This window comes from Schistosoma mansoni, chromosome 2, assembly GCF_000237925.1.
Source record: "Schistosoma mansoni strain Puerto Rico chromosome 2, complete genome".
Taxonomy (NCBI): domain Eukaryota; kingdom Metazoa; phylum Platyhelminthes; class Trematoda; order Strigeidida; family Schistosomatidae; genus Schistosoma; species Schistosoma mansoni.
Genome location: NC_031496.1, coordinates 25,324,663 through 25,341,286, shown reverse-complemented (window position 1 = coordinate 25,341,286; position 16,624 = coordinate 25,324,663). Strand labels below are relative to the sequence as shown.

Genomic DNA, 16,624 nt, shown 5'->3' with positions numbered 1-16,624 from the left:
GTTTTCCATGGTGGTCTAGCTTCAATTGACTCATGATTTCAACGATGAAAATATTGAAATCTCCACAAAACCCCTTCTAATTATTATTCAGATTAGAAATGCTACATTCTAAGGACGATCTATGCCCAGTATGCAAAGTAGATCAAACTGCTAGTTCGATAGAATGTAAAAAAAACACAACAGACAAGATGTGTGTTTGTACTTATAAAAGGAATGTTAGGTAAATAAACAGGAAGTGAATATAAAGGTCAGTTAGTTAGTACTAAGGTCATTCTCTGTGAGAATAAGTGAAACAGTCATTCAGAGGTAAAAATCAATGGTGAACAATGCAATGTAGAAAATATGAAAACACATGCAAAACCAATTTGCACACACATATATTCCTACAAACAAACAACTAAATGCCAAATAACGAATTCATCACAACCAAACAGACACACACACACATACATACAAAACTAAACAAGGCTTACAGCCTTCAATCGTTCTGTTAAATCTCGAATTGTTTCCTCATAGCTTTCTTCACGTTGGGCTGACTAGATAATAGAAAACAATGTCGTTTTCCCGAATAGAAAACAAGACAATAGTAACAAATATAAACATTTGATCAGATAAAAACTGTCATAACTAGATAAGCACAAGAAACAAAAACAGCAGTCAGTCAGTGCCATTTCATTTGTTTAGCAGTACTAACTGAGTTCTGTTGATTAAATTTTCAATATGGTCATCAAGCTAACTGATATGATATGAAATTACGACACTGGCTGGTTCGAGTTCGAATTTTTCAAAGTGAATCAATTTTCAAAAAGATGGGGATAGATCTTGTAGATGAATGTCGAGTAGAACAAGCGAATATCGGAGACGACAAATAATTAACCTGATTTGTATGAACTAAACTAGAAGTGGAATGAAATGTCTTGTTAAGATTCATTTAATTTGAAGATGGCTATGGTTACAAATAAGGAGAGCAAAGGCAGAGTTCCTATAATTGAAGGACATCTGAAACGCCAAACAACTGTCAGGAAACATCAGTCAGAATTTCCAATGCAAACGCTTAGACAATTCTATTGTATGGAGCTAGGACTTGGGGAACTACTGTAACTATTGTCCAAAAAGTAAAGGTATTTATAAACAGTTGTCTACGCAAGACACTCTTGATCAGTTTTGACTAGACACCATCAGCGACAATCTACTGTGAGAGAAAACAAACCAGCTTCCAGCTGAAGAGGAAATTAAGAAAATTCGCTGAACGCATTACGGAAACCATCAAATTACGCAATGACGCAAGCACTAACTTGGAATCCTGAAGGTAATAGCAAAGAAGACAAACCAAAGAACACATTACGCCTGGAACTGGAGGCGGACATCAAAATAAATAGCATTTGGTAAGAACTGGAAAAGAGACTCCAGATCAGAGTAGGTTGGAGAATTCTGACTGGCGGCCTATGCTTCACGAGAGGTAATAGGTGTACGTAAGTAATGGTTACGAAGAGAAGCCAACAGAGAAATTCCTATAAATGGTTGAATATCGAACAACCGACTCCCCTCCATGACACTATAAGACAGGATTTTATGATAAGCACAGTATCACTTGAGACACACACGATGACTATATTCAAATGTTATTATTGAGCCCCTCCCCCACTTGTAATTGATTTCATTCCACAAGTCACATAATTAAAAACTTCACTAAACCCATCTAAAACTAAATCATTGGTGAAAACGGAATCGATATTCAACAAAGTGATTTGCTGAATTACAGAAGAGTAACCACCATTCCTTTTCTACTTAGTTTTGACCGCATACCCTACATTGTCATCTTATTGATTCTATTAGAAATATTATTTTCAAGCAAATAGATTCGCTGATGCAAGGAAAACACTAGGCTATTATCCATAACTCTTCCAAAAGTACCACTAAGACCTATCCAATTATTGAGGATTAGGAACTTATCGGTTAAAAAACTTAACTCCTAAGCAATAGGTCAGTATTTTAAACCTTAGTTAACCTAATTAAATTAGAACATCTACGTAGAAGCTGTGTACAAGAGCATGTACTTGGTGAACGAGCCGCATTATGATTATTATAGAAATTTATAAAAAAGAACACCCATTGTAGATTATCGCATGTTCATACCACTAAGAACATTAAGAAATGCATTTTGTATATGTTGTTGAATAATTTACCAATCAATGTGAGGTATGGACTCCATTTAAAGCTTGACTTTAGTCACATGGTAACAAATTATTAGTTCAGATTAAAGATTATGATATGAGTAGCACATTTCAAATTACCAAATGTATTTCAGTCGCCAGCAGTAATGTCTTTAAAGTAAGTAGCTAAGACGTCAAGAACTACTCAAAGGAAGTCCGTGTGTGACTGGCTTGAGCAATTGTCTCTTGGGCTCTGGGGTCACACTTCAAGGTGGCTAAGACCTCCAGTAGTTTAATTCCCTTTTCAGGTGCCTCAAGAGAAAGTTATGACCAGCACAATTATGCTAGCACACCTCAAACGGCATTTGAGATCATCTTACTTAATAATAGTGAAAATACGTCAAGAATGAAATTAATAAATGGAGCCGTATAACTTAATGGTTATACCACTCGACTTCTACGATCAGTAGGTAGGATTCGAAAACACCTTCTTGATGAGTTACTGTCCGGCCAAAAGAACAGCAGTGGAGTTGAGTTTGAACTTGTGACTTACAGGTCAAAAGCTGAGTGCTTTAACCAGTTATCCACCCATCCCGATTGAGTATATTAAAACGAAAATCAATAAACTTTATCACAGTGGGATGACAATCATAATTATTTCTACTTAGCAACAAGCAGTTTTTATGTATAAACTTCCCAAAAGAATGTTAAATAATACTAGAGCAGTTGTTAAAAAGGTCCTGACTACTATGTGGCTTAGTAATTATATAAAAGCTTACTTTATGAATTTACGAACCATATCTACGCACAGATCAGATAAAATGAAATGACTTTTAACAGTTGGGAATTAAGTATCTAGATGGCTGTGATGAATAATTCAACAAAAGTCAAAGTCTAAGTAATTTATGGACCATATCAACTTTCAGCCTAAGACAAGGGTTAGACATCATTCAGTTGTCCATGTTAATGTATATGAGTGTTTAAACTATAATAAACATATTACACATTTTAGGTAACTAAAGTGTCAAATTTTCTCTAGAAAAAAAACGGATGAGTAAAGAAAGATCATTATCTCTATATAGTTGAACTATCAATACAAATAGATATATATGCGTATTATGAAATTACCTCTTGTTCGGAAATCTCAAGAGCTTTCATATTATTACCAACAACTCGTAGTTCCTCTTCCAATTCTACTATTTTGCTTAAATTTGACAGGAAAAAAATTTATGATGGTTAATTGTTTGAAAGAGGTTTAGATGCAGAAGCGTATATTTGTCTATGTATATATATGCTAAACAAGTACGCAATCTAATCATGCAATGGGATAATACTACGTATCATACAAACTTTCATACGAGGCAGCAAACAAACAGCAGTCAAAAAAAGAAAGTTTCAAGAAAAGTATTGACAGACAAGTTTAGTTAAATAAAATGGTAAAAGAAAAGTTAACCAAAAAGAAAGCCTGACAAGGTAAGTTATATTCACATGAATATGATGTACTGTCTAAAGAAATGATAAAAGAAAAGTGGAGAAAAAGTTAAAGTAATTATTTGAAGAGGATTGGATTGTATTTGAATATACATATACATTATGATGCCCCCAAATGCCCTGGTACGGTCGAGAGTGAGAAGAGTCCGCTCTCCCTCTCCAAATGCTCTCACAAGACCACGCGTATATAGCCTCTGTCAGGGAAGTCCTACTCAATGCCTTCTCGTGGTGGGAGTGTTGTTTACGAAATTGAGAGGACGAAAGTCGAATGTCCGGCGCTGTAAACGGGTTGGTGGACACGGCGAGTTCACCTAGGGGAGTTGGAAAACCCTAATTCCAAAACAATGGTGCACATGGGCTCCAGGATCCTAAAGGAACAAATGGCGTATGAATCAATCGTTGGTCACTGCCTACCATGGGACTGCATCTCCTCACGATGCTCCACTGCCTTGTGGATTAGATCTTTCGGTCAAAGGCTCCGGGTGTGGTCCCCTAAGAAAACTACCTGCTTCAGTTTGGGCACCTGGGCAGTATCACAGCCCTCACACCAATCTCATTTGATTTGTGTGGCGCATATATATCTGGTGCTTCCTTGTACCAATATTTATGTGTTTAAATAAAATAAATAATATATTATGATAGACGGTTTTTGAACAGTTCGATCTTGTTAGTTAGATGGTTTTAAATATTTTTTTAGTGTTATGTTTCACTCTTTGTATGATTTTTCAGTCAGTCAGTCAGCTACAATGTAGGACCAGGTACATATGCATCGGTCCAAGTTAAACTAAACGTATTCACATGAACATCTAAGTGTATTTCATTCAAACAAATGAATTACTAAAACCTATTTTTAAATAATACACACTTACAATACAGATGAGTATTTGTAAACTTTAAGAATTATTTGTTAACAGTATCTACTCATATATGCACATTTCTTCTATTTGGATGATTTCAATTGAAATAATGAATATTCTAAGTTGAGATGTATTTTCCCCATGTGCAATGTTTTATGGTGTAGGAGTAGGTTGAAAGAAGGCTAGGGGCGGCCAGACCAAAATATGGCACAAATCCATGAAGTCACTGACAAGTGGACTGAGCCATGTTGGTAGGTGTAGACTACCTGGTTGGGATTCGCGAGATGATAACAATCGATGGTTAGAGACTTTAAATGACATGGCTCAAAATCGTTTGCAATGGCGAAGGTGCATCCACTCTTTGTGTTCTCCCAAATCCTAATCTTCTGAATTTTTCATGTCCCTTTCTTTTTTCTCTTTTCAAATTTATTTCACTGTATTATACTCCTTCAATAACATCTTCAAACCCTAATCTTTCACATTAATGCTTATACTCTTACTACCTCTACCACTATGGGATTTGTAACGACAACTGCATCTCTGTGCTAATGTGGTATGGAAACTCGAACTAATGTATGTACGTACGAAATTCTACGTTGTGACTGACTGACCAGTGTATTTTCCACAATTAGAAATCCAAGTATGCCACACCAATCATCTTTATTTCAAAATAATTCCATGTGGCTTAGTAAAAAAAAATATCAGAACGCTGTTCTGAGATTTAGACAATAACATATTTTGTACGAGAATACTAGTGACATGAGTTGGCTACTCGAAACGAAGTAGATGGAGCAACGTTTGAAAGTAGAACTCAAAGATTTAAAATTGGTTGCTTTAGTTATTACCCTATCTTACGAAAATGATGTAACATTACTATTCTGTTCAAGTAAATTGTTAGGATCAGTTTAGATATTTTAGATACTGGATTAAGAATTTGAAACATGTCTAGTTACATAACTGACATTGCTAAAAGGAGTTGTAATTTCCATAAAATCTATGCATAAAAATTTACTAGAAAAACCTTCTACTAGATTAAACCTGTTGCAATTGAAAAAGAGGGTAGATTTCAACTGTGTTAGTAAACAAAATATCGCCTATGATACGAGTTGACAAAACAAAACAAAGTTGACGTTGACTGTCATCATGGATAGCTGTCAGCTGAAGAACCACCAGAAGTGCATTCTACAGTCTTTTTCTTTCCAATTGGAAGCTCCTTAAAGTTGTAGACTTACAGAAAACCAACATTAGACCTTCACATAAGCACAATATCAAGAAATAGCTGTCTAGCATTCCATAGTTTTCAATTCTTGTATAATGTCCGAACACAGCGTTAAACCATCTTTACAAAACTACTTATGTAGGCTAAATCAAAACCTGAGAATGAAAAGAGTCAGCCAAAAGAATCAGTGTATGTACCTGTTCTTTTTTAATCTCCATAGATTTCCATTTACCAGCCAAACCCTTTAGAGTATTCTCCAGTTCAGCGACAAGTCTACAGAGGAAAAACACAAGGTTGGTAGGATGAAACAAATTTTGAATGAGTAAAATGAATTTTGTGAAGGTAGGATTGAAGAGAAATGTTGTAAGCAAAATTAACCCTCATTATAAACCACGGTGTTTCTAAATAACAGTATTGACATTGATGGGACTAGGATCTGGTTTTTCGTATATCAAGAAAGTTATATGCACCATAATAATTAACATAATTCTTTTTCCATTCCCTCTTATTATTTAAATCGTCATAGTTTTAAGATCAGATTCTTATTTCCAAAAAGAAATTTGTGTATAGAGACGAAAACAAAGGGAAGATGATTACAATTGAAGGCAAAATCATCAAGCTCATGACCATCTAACAACCTCTATATACAGAATATGAAAATCAATCATCAGATATATACGGCTGAAATTTGAACAGAATTGTATTTTTAGACAGAGTATAGTGACTAAGGTTATTATGCCACGTATATTTGTAATAACTTCACATTGTAAATGACAAGACAATGAATAGATAGGAAGCAGCTAAAATAAGCAGTTATAGGATCTTCTTAGAGTCATAGTTCAACTGACCATGAAATAACCATTTCATAACAGGTCTGGGAATTCGAGATGTTGGTTTTGTATTGTTTACCTTAATCATATTGTTAAAATCAGATATACCTTACAATCTGCTGATGTATGGGTAATTAACACTTCTAGCCATTAACTGTCTAAGGTCATTTGATCTAAGATAACTAGAAAAAGAAAGGTAAAACCGACTTAGCAGTGTAGCCTCACAGTCTAAGACAGAAGTGGTGATATCAGGTATGACTTTCTTGAGAATATATCATTACGTTGAGTTCATACTTTAAAATTTTCACTTCCAGAACGATAAAGCCATTAAGCAACATTTTTTGGTGCGCTGACGTTGCACTAGAAACAGTCAACAGAATTACTTTTCTTTTAGACGCGAAGTTTGTTGCTATAATACTTTCTTGGTATGGACACGACCTTACGGAACAAGAATTCCAAGTGAATTGGAAGCAACAAAATAAACAATAAAAACTACTAAACACAAACTTACTCTTCGGATTTAGCCATACGTGTTTCAGCTTCAGCTAAATTCTTCTCAGTTAAGGCCAGTGTACAAGAAATCTTCAGGTGATTTGAACAAAATCACAGGCAGTTATTATAAAGTGCAGAGTACGGTAACGGAGTGGATGACATTTTTTATACGAAACAAAGAGAAAGACATGCGGTTAATAAATGCACAAAAACTATAAATACTTAACACGAATAGTATTATTAATTTCAAGACAGTTGTTGAAATTTATTTAAACACAATAAAACCATGCAACATAATGGACGATGCATGAAATACGTTGCTTGATTGTGATGCATATATGTGTTTCTGGCTACCTTTCTGCAGCTTCGAGACGAGCTTCCGCACGTTCAAAATCAACTTCTGCGATAGCTAATTTACGTGCAGCCTAAAAAGGGAGAAAAAATAGTATTAAATAGGGCTTGCGATCGTGCAAAACAAATAAATATATCAAAACACAAATGTAACTGTATGACTATAATAATACCAAAAAAATATTAATTCATCTATGTGTGATTACGACATATAGTCAGTGCTCAACCCATGGTCCATACAATTTATTTGTACCCACTGTGGCCTGAGCACTACAGAATGACGATTAACCCAACAATAAAGAGAAAAATGACGTCTTTGAGGACAAGATAGGTATTTTTTTCGAATAACGGGAATAAAAATAAGGACGCGGGAATAGCTTAGCAGTGTTTACGTATTAAGCTTTTAAATGATGACTAGCGGGTTCATATCCTACTCTATCCACGACGATTTGGGTAGCCAGGTAATATTATTAGGGTCTACGAGAGCGGCTAGGTTCAGAAACAAATCTAAAAACGAATACATAGTTACTTCAGTCCATAGTATTGTGGTATGGGTTACTTATATCCACATAAGTAGAATATAACGATGGTATATAACAAACAATTAACTCAGAGAATATGGACTGATATTTGCAGAAGGAACAGTCAAGATTGAGACAATTGATTGATAGTTCGCAAATTAACTGTTTACTGTATGGTTGTCAGCTTTTAGTGAGATATTCTGTAATTCCGTGCTCAAATATATTCGATTGTCCCCACTCGTGTTCTTGTCCACTACAGTATTAATGCTGATTAATAAAGACTTAATGGATCCCGAATACGATCAAGGAAAATTATAGTAAGAAAATAGAGTATGGCCATACAAATTAGTGGCAAATAGATATAGGACAACCGTTTGTGTGATTAAAAGGATACTGATGATCAATATTACCGCTTGTACAACCATATGTTTCTTACGAAGGCAGTATTTAGCTATATTATTACCACATAAAATGTCCGGTATCAATCTTCAAGAGCAAGTAACAAAAGTGTAACACAGAATGATTTGAAGAGTCTAATCGGATTTGAATGTTTTAGAAGTTTGGCATTCACCTTAAGTCCTATTCAAACGATAATATCAACCTTAGAAAGTTATTATAGATTGAGTTATACATTTCCGTCGTACGAAATTACAAAAAAATGTTTAAATGGTGGTAAAAAAGGCTCAGTAATGATGTCAATCACTCAAAGGAGTGTAGCAAAAGTAAAATTGATAAATATTAAACAGACGACCAGCTGTCATTATACAAGCTCAATAAAAGTGATGGTTTTTGTCAATGTTTGATTTGTGAAAAAGGTTTTTGTAGGCCTCGTTGTAACATTGCTCCACAACGACTGACAAGTCTCTCCATACATGTTTTAGGCCAGAAGCAAAGTGTGCCCCATCGCACTCTAACTTGTCTACGAGATATAGATTCGTGTAGTTGGCTTTGGGCAGAGTATAACGGTTGTTTTGACGTATGGAGCCGAATACTTTAGACAACATACAGATGTAGCTTTCAGATTAACGCACATAGATGTATAGTCAATAAATGGTGGCTTGAAGTACAGTTTACTTACTTCATCGTAAATGAAATTAATAGATCAGAAAACCTAGAAGATACAGGTAATTCTACTGGTTAATTAACTAATCTTACGTACTATAGTGGTGAAACATCCATTTAACTAATAATCTTCTGTGATGTAGTGCATTTAGTGACTTCAACCAAACAAAAAACAAGTATAGAGACAGGACACATTGAGTATGCGCAATTTACTACACTTTGCAACGAAATGGAAGTCGGAGATTAATACGAACGGAAAGATATTAGAATCAATAAACGATAAAATGATGGAAAATAATGAAATATTTCGCAGGAGAGAGAAATTCATCTATACCGCTGCGATCGTTTTTGAAATCGTGGTGCATATCATATTCAACAGCTGATATCTATCATTTTGAAGGTCTCAATTAAGTTGTATATACTTCTCTACATGACAGTTACTTCACGGACAGACAGGATATTTTGATCTAAACTGTGACTAATTCGAATGGGATTCCAAGTCGTGGCAGATGATCGGTTGGGATGTAAATGACTTCGCTAAGTTTCGAGCAATATTGAAAAGATACTTGTGAGTGAATATCAATAATGTGTGTGTACACATTTTTTAATGCCCTTTAATAACTCGCCATATGCTAAACTAACGCCACGGATTGTGTTAGCTGACAAATAAATCAATTATATGGTGAGGCTTCATGAACAATTAGCCCATCAAGGTTGGTGTACTACTGCCAGTTTTTCTGCTCTTATACTATAAAACTAGATATCAGTGAAAACCATGCTTATAATTTAAAGTTCTCCATCTCTACAACACAAAGAATAAATCCGTCAAAAGGTATTCAGGACTCACCTCGTCATATTTACGGTCTGCATCCTCGGCAATATACTTGGCTTCCTTTTGTTGGTCCTCCAGCTGGTTAAGCCGCTCATCATCAGCAATCGAACGAATCTCAAGGTCTTTTCGTCCACTATGTGCAAGTTATTAAATTAAAAAAGTGTGTGGAATTAATATATAGGCATTTAAAAACCTAACAAATCTTCTAAAATCTCTACCTCTTTATATTTCTTATCAGTTTCCTTAGCAGCTTCTGTTGCGTCCTCGACAGCTTTCTGTAGCTGCTCTACTTTCTTGTCGTATGTGTCCATTTTATTTTGAACTTGACGCCACGCACTACATGCATACATGCAAAAAAATCACGTTACAAATTATGCATGCGATAAAGGTGAACAAGTGAAAATACTTGCCACGAACGCTTACCGTTCACTTTCCTCTGCAGTTTTACTTGCCTCCTCCAACTTTGTTAATGTTTCGGTTAAACGGCTTGAAGAAACTTCAAGATCTTCCTCTAATAAACGAATTCTGCGAGTCATCGCCGCCACTTCAGCTTCAGCCTGAAAAAAAATAGGGCAAACTATAAAATATACCAAATAACAAGTTGCATAATGGGTACATAAGCTATAAGACAATACAACATTTAGAAATTGATTTCAAAAGCCTATTATTAAATATTGATTAGAAATTAACGAGTATGTAACACGAGTGGTACCCCCATGTACTCACGTTGCATAGGCTACCGACTTCTAGTATTTCTCTTTGAGGACAGGGGGCTGTGCATTTGCATTAGTTCTTTTGTCAGTATGTTTAGTTAGTGTGTCCTAAATTTTATTGCACGATCCATTAAAAAAAGCAAACACCTTTTAAGACAAGTTACATGCTCAGAAAATGAACATTAAATCTAAATCACAGGACCACGGAGGAGATAGATTAAAGAGTATGATGTGACTATATGTTTAATAAAAGTATTATGGATTGTTACACACACATAATGTTAAAAAACAATGAAAATATCATGACTTTGTAGTATTTCGACTGCAAACAGAGTTTAACGGTATCAAGGATTAGAGGGTAAAAACAGAAGCGCATCGGATTTATTTTAGTTCAGAGTTGCGGTAATGATTTAGTACATGTCTCATATATATAACTTGTATACATTCTATACCTTTTCACGCAAGGCTGTCTCTTGTCTCAATATTTCATCTTCTGTGATAACATCAAACTGTAATTTTTCTAACTCCGTCCGCATCTCTTTAATTTTCCTCTTGACGACAGTCGCGACATTTGATTCACTCATTATTGTTAAAGAGGTAGCGCGGCAGACAAGTGCACCTCCCTGTGCAACCTTGAGATGCCTAAATGTTTCAATGTTGAATAAATTTTCAAAACACTGAAAATTTGTCCCGAATATTTTTGAGGTTTGTAAAGGCAACTAGTCTAATCAGGGAGTAGTTTCAGTGGAATGCAAATGGTGCCTGACTTTCTCAATGGTAGTTGATAAAGCATACTGGTAAATGGGGATCATTAGACGTAGGAACCTGTAAACAGCGGAATTCTTTAATGCACACTTCTTAGTAGTTTTTTGTTTTACTTTAGTTAAATCTATCACCAACTGTAGTAAATCCATTTGTCCTACTCCTTGCAAATGACAAAGATTTGGAGACCCATTTATTGTATGTCAGAAAATATATTATTACAAAACGACCAACATTTAATGGTGGAATGGATGTACAGGTTGTCAGTAAGAGTTAATTCTACTGAGAAAGTTGTAGTCCAAATGAACAACACCATAATTAAGGTGCTGTAACCCAAATCAATGGATTTTAATGACCTAGGGTTCATAATAAATAACGATCTTAGGACTAGGAGTGACTGTAAGACTGCCGCTGATGAAGGCTTCAGGATCTTTTGAGCAACTTGTAAGTCATTCCATTGTTTTGACAAATAAATGTTAAGGGAATTATCCCTAGCTTTTGTTTGGCCGCATTCGGAATATGGGATTCAAGCAGCGAGTCCTTGTTTCAAGTATGAGACAGATATGATAGAACAAGTTCAACAGCAAGGGACCTAAATGGTAAAAGTTCCCTCTGGCCCATTTTAAGAGGACTGACTGAGATACCTCAACCTATTTCCGTTATCTTACTGCAGGTTACCGGATGATCCAATACTAGGCTACTGTATGATGAACGATGACTTTGGTATCAGTATGTCTTATCTTTTTCTCCCATTTAGGACTGATCCTCTCAGAGGACATTCTTATGAAGCTCAAAAACTGAGATCCAATATTTTATGTCTAGAGTCCAGTTTCTCGCACCAGATAATGAGTTGATGGAATTATTTACCATAACACGTACTATTAGCACCTTCTGTTGATACGTTCAAATGGCGATTAAATTTTTACAGTACTACAAATTTCAGCGATTAACATAAGTTGATTAACTTCCTATTCTGACTGATGATGACTGAAGACTAGTTCTCCAGGGGAACTATGTTCTTCCTAAGGACAAGAACTGAATTAAGAAAACTAAAATATTGCCTCTGCAATATGCAAGGAATAAGGTAGTCTGATCATTTTAATGACACTACTTTAGTTTAAATATTGAGAAAAATTGTTGTAAATGACAGTAAATCTGAACGTTGAACAACTTTGTGTGTTGAAAGAGGTAATCTCGCGCTCAACTGTTTGCTGTCCCCCGATCTAATTAAAGACTTTTTCATTACTAGTTTGGTTTCTCGTATCAACAGTACAGGATATACCGAACAGCACAAAAGTTTCACATGAAATTTAACTACAGTGACAACAATCTACCACCATAATCGATTATGGCTACGGACTTTAGAGTGAGACAATTGGGCTTAAGCAGTTTCCAAAGGCTATGGGAGGTTCGGCTACGTGAGTAAATGAGATTATAAACCTGTGACAAGTTAGCAGAAGGAATTCTTTTTTATTTATACTACATACAACTCCATGCTTCAGAGAATATGTTAGCGTGAAGTAATTCACAGGAATTACTGGAACAACACGTAATGCGTTATTTGATTTCAGGCAATCAGCATAAAACCCTGGATCTAGGTATCATGCTAGTTGGTGGTCTTCAGTAAGTCTTACCTCCAATCAAAAGGAAACTGGTATTACTTGTGGGGTTTAAATCTGCACCACCAAGCTTCACAGTCATTACCAGACGTTACCACTGAGCTGTTCTGTCTGAAACTGACCTCCTTATAGTTGGGACGTTAACAGTTGCTGATCATTAGGTTATAATCACTGATTGGAATTTACTAACATAGAAGAGTTATCCAATGCATGCCAATTACTTAAATAAGTCATCTAACGGTTCCTTCAACTGTCCGTTAAAAAATTAATAACTTAAGCCGAAATTAGATTGGCGTTAACGAAACCACTTCAGTCACTTGGTCATAGTCATTTTATGAGTATTTATTTGTCTTATTTTCATTACTAATAATGGTATAACATCAAAATTTCAACCTCAATACTTGCCTTAGTGTTAAGGAGGTACTGCATTTTCCGAGCTATATGATTTATTTGTGATGCTTATCCATCGCTTTAATACTTTCTCGACAATTCATGCCTTCAAAAATATATTGAACAGCTGCTTACACTTCTGGATGATTCACAATTGAATTCAGAATTTATGTTTTGTTATAAGACTTACGTTTTGCTCCAGTGGCTACACCACGTTTTATTGATAGAATAATTTAAACTAGTAGTGAAAGATTTTGATTAGATCATGGGACAGTACACAGTGGAGCGCGAGGTTACCTTTTCAAACACACAAAGCTTTTCAATGTTCAGTATAAAATAGTAAGAAATATAGTCCCTATACAAAATAAGGAGGTGAGTGAATACTTAGGTTTTACTGTTTTGATGTTTACTTAGATGTTTGCAGTCAACTCCTAACTAATCACCCTCAGTTGTTACAAACTCATTACAAAATCTAACCTTTTAGTAAGTAACGTGTAATCACCTATTGAAAGCTTATTGTTGTCAAGATAGTGAATATAATTACTATTCTCAGAGTTTTAGTTTTTTTTCAATGATGAATCATATTATCCCAAAAAACTTGACATTATTTTAAGCAATTTCTTTCGAATACTTAAACTTGAATTTAGTGAACCCTTAATTGAAAATTGCTTTCTCACTCCTTTTAGTCACAGTGTGGTAATAATATTTACAAACTATACCATACCTTATTTACTAAGTAACAATTTGCATACTTGATCTTGAGTTACACTTCAGATATGAAAACTGGTTGAACTACCAAGATGCTGTAGGATAATTAAGCCGAATAGGACTCGAACTTGTAACCTAAAGGTTAGGGCCACTAGGTCAACTGTAATTATAATAACCAATCACTGAAACATGTTTATAATTATTCAGATAACAATCATTTATATATTATATATATAGTTAAAAGTTATAAACTTACGTTAGTAGCACGTTTATCAGTTTCCTCTAATTTATTCATTTGTTCTTGTAATGTTTCTTGTGCTTCATCACAATCAATTTGTGCTTGTTTCATTTTATTATTTAATTCAGCAATTTCACTTTCACGTTTTTCACGTTCTTCTTCTTTCTTTTTAAGTAATTCTTCATATTGTACTGCTCTGTACAATAAAACCAATAAATCGGTATAATATTTTTGTAATATCAGAAGGGTTTTTTTTGGATATTATAGTAATTTTAACAGTTGAGATCATGAGTCAATTGAAGCTAGACTACCATGGAAAATCTGGAAGCGAGGAGGGATCGTGGATGCGCACTGGTGAGGAGTCCTACAATAGGACGAAATGGCCGTCCAGTGCTTCCAGGTTTTCCATGGTGGTCTAGTTTCAATTGATTGATGATCTCAATTATTAAAATGTTTGTAATATCCTAATAAGTAGAAAAATTAGGTTTTCTATTTATTGGGATGTTACAAATATATTATTTATTTACTTAGAGTTTTGATTATATACCAGAACCGATATATTTGTAATAGCAATAATTAGTATAAGTTTAGATGCTTATAGTTGATACTTTCTGAAAAGTGTAAATAAACACAAAGTATGAGCCTAACACTTCTTATTAAATCCATTCAGTTAACATCGTATAACTGGACTCTGATCATCAGCTTGGATTTTCATAAGCGTAATATAATGGTTAGTTATTCTCTGAAGAAGTAGCTTACACTAAGTCACGAAACGTCAGAAAATCTAATCTTTCTACTCATTGGGATATCTACATATATATCAATTTATTTCTTAACGTGATTTTCAATTCATCTTAAGCCGTCAACTTAACTTCTGTTAGTGATACGTGTAAACTTGTATCTAATTTCAGTTATTCATTTAAGTAGTTAGATGATTTAAATCTAAAAAAAGTAAGGACTTCCATCACATCAACCGTAACACTATTTAAATCATAGAAACAACTAAACAAGAACAAGTATATTACACTTTATAATCATATTATTGATAAAAGTAACACATTATTATTATTATTATTCATTTAGTATTGTTTGTTTGAATCTTCCAATTGGTGTTTTAGGACTGTAACTGGTCAGTCTCTAATTAGCATATGTGCATACTGTGCATATTGCCTCGATATAGCCTAAATTCACAAGCATTGTAAGCCAAAAAATGAATAGTGGCTAGCAGTAGAATCCAGGACGAGCGTTTCGTCCTATTTGGGACTCATCAGCTGGATGGTTATCAGGACTCAGTAGCTAAATGGATAACGCGATGGCATTTGGAGCGAACGGTACTGGATTCGAGTCCCAGAGTGAACATCAACTCTCAGATGCAAAGACATTCAGCTGACGATTCCAAAATAGGACGAAACGCGCGTCAAACTAGATTCCACTGCTATCCACTATCCATCTTTGCTCATTATTATTATTATTATTATTATTATTATTATTATCATTAATATTATTATTATTATTATCAACAACATACAACTAACCTTTCCATAGCATTCTCTTTCTCTAATTTCATTGCAATCATTTTCTTTTTAATTCCATCCATCTTTTTTAAAAACTATTACTGTTTATTTGATAGCCTTTTAAACAAAGATACAAAAGTGACTTCTTAGAATAGGTACGGTTATGTAAAATGGAAATGAATGGATCACTATGAGGAGTTGTGTTGATGATATTAATAATTAATATATATATATATATATATATATATATATATATATATAGGAATGAAATGGTATTTATGGTAAAAAGAAAATCAATAGTGTACCACAGATACACACACTATCGATCGATATACATAGTTATTTTTACACCAATTAGATTAGGATAATTTTTTTTGTGTATAAGGGAAAAGGGATTACAGGTTACCTATTTTTCTTTACAATAATAATAAATTGCTAACTGTAGTATAGGCACTTAGATTGTGTTGACCTTGGGATTTAAATAAGTGATGTGTTCGAGGGGGGGATAATATCCATCCACCCACTCAAATATCTATTTATTTAAATGTATGGTATAGTATACACATGTGTGTGTGTGTATAGACACAATCGGGGAATTTTTGTTTCTGATAAGATAATCTTAAGTAATTTTAATGTTAGATAAATTAAAAAGAAAATTAGGTAGTAAGAAATGAAAAATAAAATAAAATTGTAATTGAAATATTTTTATCAGAAGGAGTTTTTTGGAGATTTTAGTAATTTTATATAGCTGAGATCATGAGTCAATTGAAGCTAGACCACCATGGAAAACCTGAAAGCACTGGACGGTCGTTTCGTCTTACTATGAGACTTCTCAGCAGTGTGCATCCACGATCCCTCCTCGCGAGATTCGA

At 34.4% G+C, this 16,624-nt stretch overlaps 1 protein-coding gene across 2 annotated transcripts in view; it reads right to left on the bottom strand.

Moving 5' to 3' along the window:
- Smp_044010.1 (putative tropomyosin) overlaps positions 1-15,971 on the bottom strand; it is a gene marked incomplete at its 3' end in the record, with an annotated part of 21,932 nt that extends 5,961 nt beyond the window's left edge. The window contains exons 1-7 of one of the 2 annotated variants that reach the window (XM_018796193.1): positions 15,774-15,971; positions 14,257-14,434; positions 10,232-10,365; positions 9,824-9,941; positions 7,397-7,467; positions 3,282-3,357; positions 474-536 (exon numbers count right to left, since the gene is read on the bottom strand). In XM_018796193.1, the coding sequence (XP_018650430.1) occupies positions 474-536; positions 3,282-3,357; positions 7,397-7,467; positions 9,824-9,941; positions 10,232-10,365; positions 14,257-14,434; positions 15,774-15,835 (702 nt within the window). In that variant the 5' untranslated portion in view covers positions 15,836-15,971. Of the gene's footprint in view, positions 1-473; positions 537-3,281; positions 3,358-7,396; positions 7,468-9,823; positions 9,942-10,231; positions 10,366-10,973; positions 11,152-14,256; positions 14,435-15,773 lie in introns of those variants that run through there. The other variant, XM_018796194.1, reaches the window with a different exon arrangement.
- Positions 15,972-16,624: the final 653 nt, after the last annotated feature.